This window comes from Mus pahari, chromosome 20 (assembly GCF_900095145.1).
Source record: "Mus pahari chromosome 20, PAHARI_EIJ_v1.1, whole genome shotgun sequence".
Classification (NCBI taxonomy): domain Eukaryota; kingdom Metazoa; phylum Chordata; class Mammalia; order Rodentia; family Muridae; genus Mus; species Mus pahari.
The window spans coordinates 1,906,219-1,907,510 of NC_034609.1; the positions used below are offsets into that span (position 1 = coordinate 1,906,219).

General features: G+C 46.0%; 1 protein-coding gene across 1 annotated transcript in view; it reads right to left on the minus strand.

The window, feature by feature from the left end:
• The window catches only part of Arhgap10 (Rho GTPase activating protein 10), a 259,759-nt gene that overhangs the window by 12,500 nt on the left and 245,967 nt on the right, over positions 1-1,292 (minus strand). Inside the window, exon 21 of the mRNA XM_021220813.2 lies at positions 412-564. Within this exon, the coding sequence (XP_021076472.1) occupies positions 412-564 (153 nt within the window). The remainder of the gene's footprint in view (positions 1-411; positions 565-1,292) is intronic.

Sequence of the window (1,292 nt, forward strand, 5' to 3'; positions counted from 1 at the left end):
AGTAGGTTCCAACAAAGGTTCATCTACTACAGATTCTTCTCAAGGACCTCCAGCTGTCATTGACAAGAGGTTCCACATCTACAGACTCAACCAGCCACTGATTCAGAGTATTAAAAAAAAACAGTCATCTGTATTGTGCAGTACTCAGACTGTCTTCTCATGACTTTCCTGAACAATACAGTACAGCAAAGGTTTACACAGCATCTACATTATTAGGTATTAAAATTTACCTAGATGATTTCGAATATACAGGAGGAGGCCAACAATACCCAGGAGTGACTGTGCTTGATTCTGAGATGAGGCATAGCCCTGATACAAACTTGGCTGCCACTGCAAGCATTTCCTAAGAGGGATGTCACAGCCCTTGTGTGTACCACCGCCTCATTCCACATCACCGTCCTAAGCACGTACCACTCAGGCAGCTTGTCTACAATGGAGGCAGCAGGAGAAGGGCAGAACGGTGACATCCTGGGTGAAGGAGGTGTTGCAGCTGGGTTGGAGCTTGGTGTGCTTGGGGACTGCATATTTAGCCACTGCACCATGGATGGCCGGGTCTGGCTTGGCCTAGGGATACATTTAAAAGACAGGATTAATGCCACGAACACTCATAACAACAATAACACAATGGTCCAAGGCCAGACGGTCAGGACACCAACTCCATGCTTCTTCAAGCCACTGGTGTCGAGTTCTCTGTACCTTCCCGGGACTGTACCCTGAGCCACTTCACAAACAGCTTCGGCTCACACTAGGGACACTTTACTGAGCTTCTCCATGTTTGTGGAGAAGTTGACCTTGTCTAAACTACCGCCATTACCAGGATTTGGCTGGTTTTTGTCAGCTTTTTCTGACCAGCTTCCTGCTTTGAGTTCCTGCCCTGACTTCCCTTCCATGCTGGGCTACAACTGAAAGATGAAGTAAAACCCTTTCCTCCCGAAGTTGCCTTATTGTTGTGGTGTTTATCATAGCAATAGAAACCCACCAGAAACAATCAGTTCACCAGCTAGAAAAGCTAACCCAGGCCTGGCAAGACGGCTCAGAGGGTAAGAGTACTAATTACTCTTCCGAAGGTCCTGAGTTCAAATCCCAGCACCTACATGGTGGCTCACAACCACCCATAATGAGATCTGACATACCTCTTCTGGTATGTCTGAAGACAGCAACAGTGTACTTAATAATAATAAATAAATCTTTAAAAAAAAAAAAGCTAATCTCCCAAATATTGCCATGGTTTCTCAGAAGCAGGTGAGCCTTGGCTGAGAACAGGGTTGGCTTGGATAAACCTATCAAAGCTG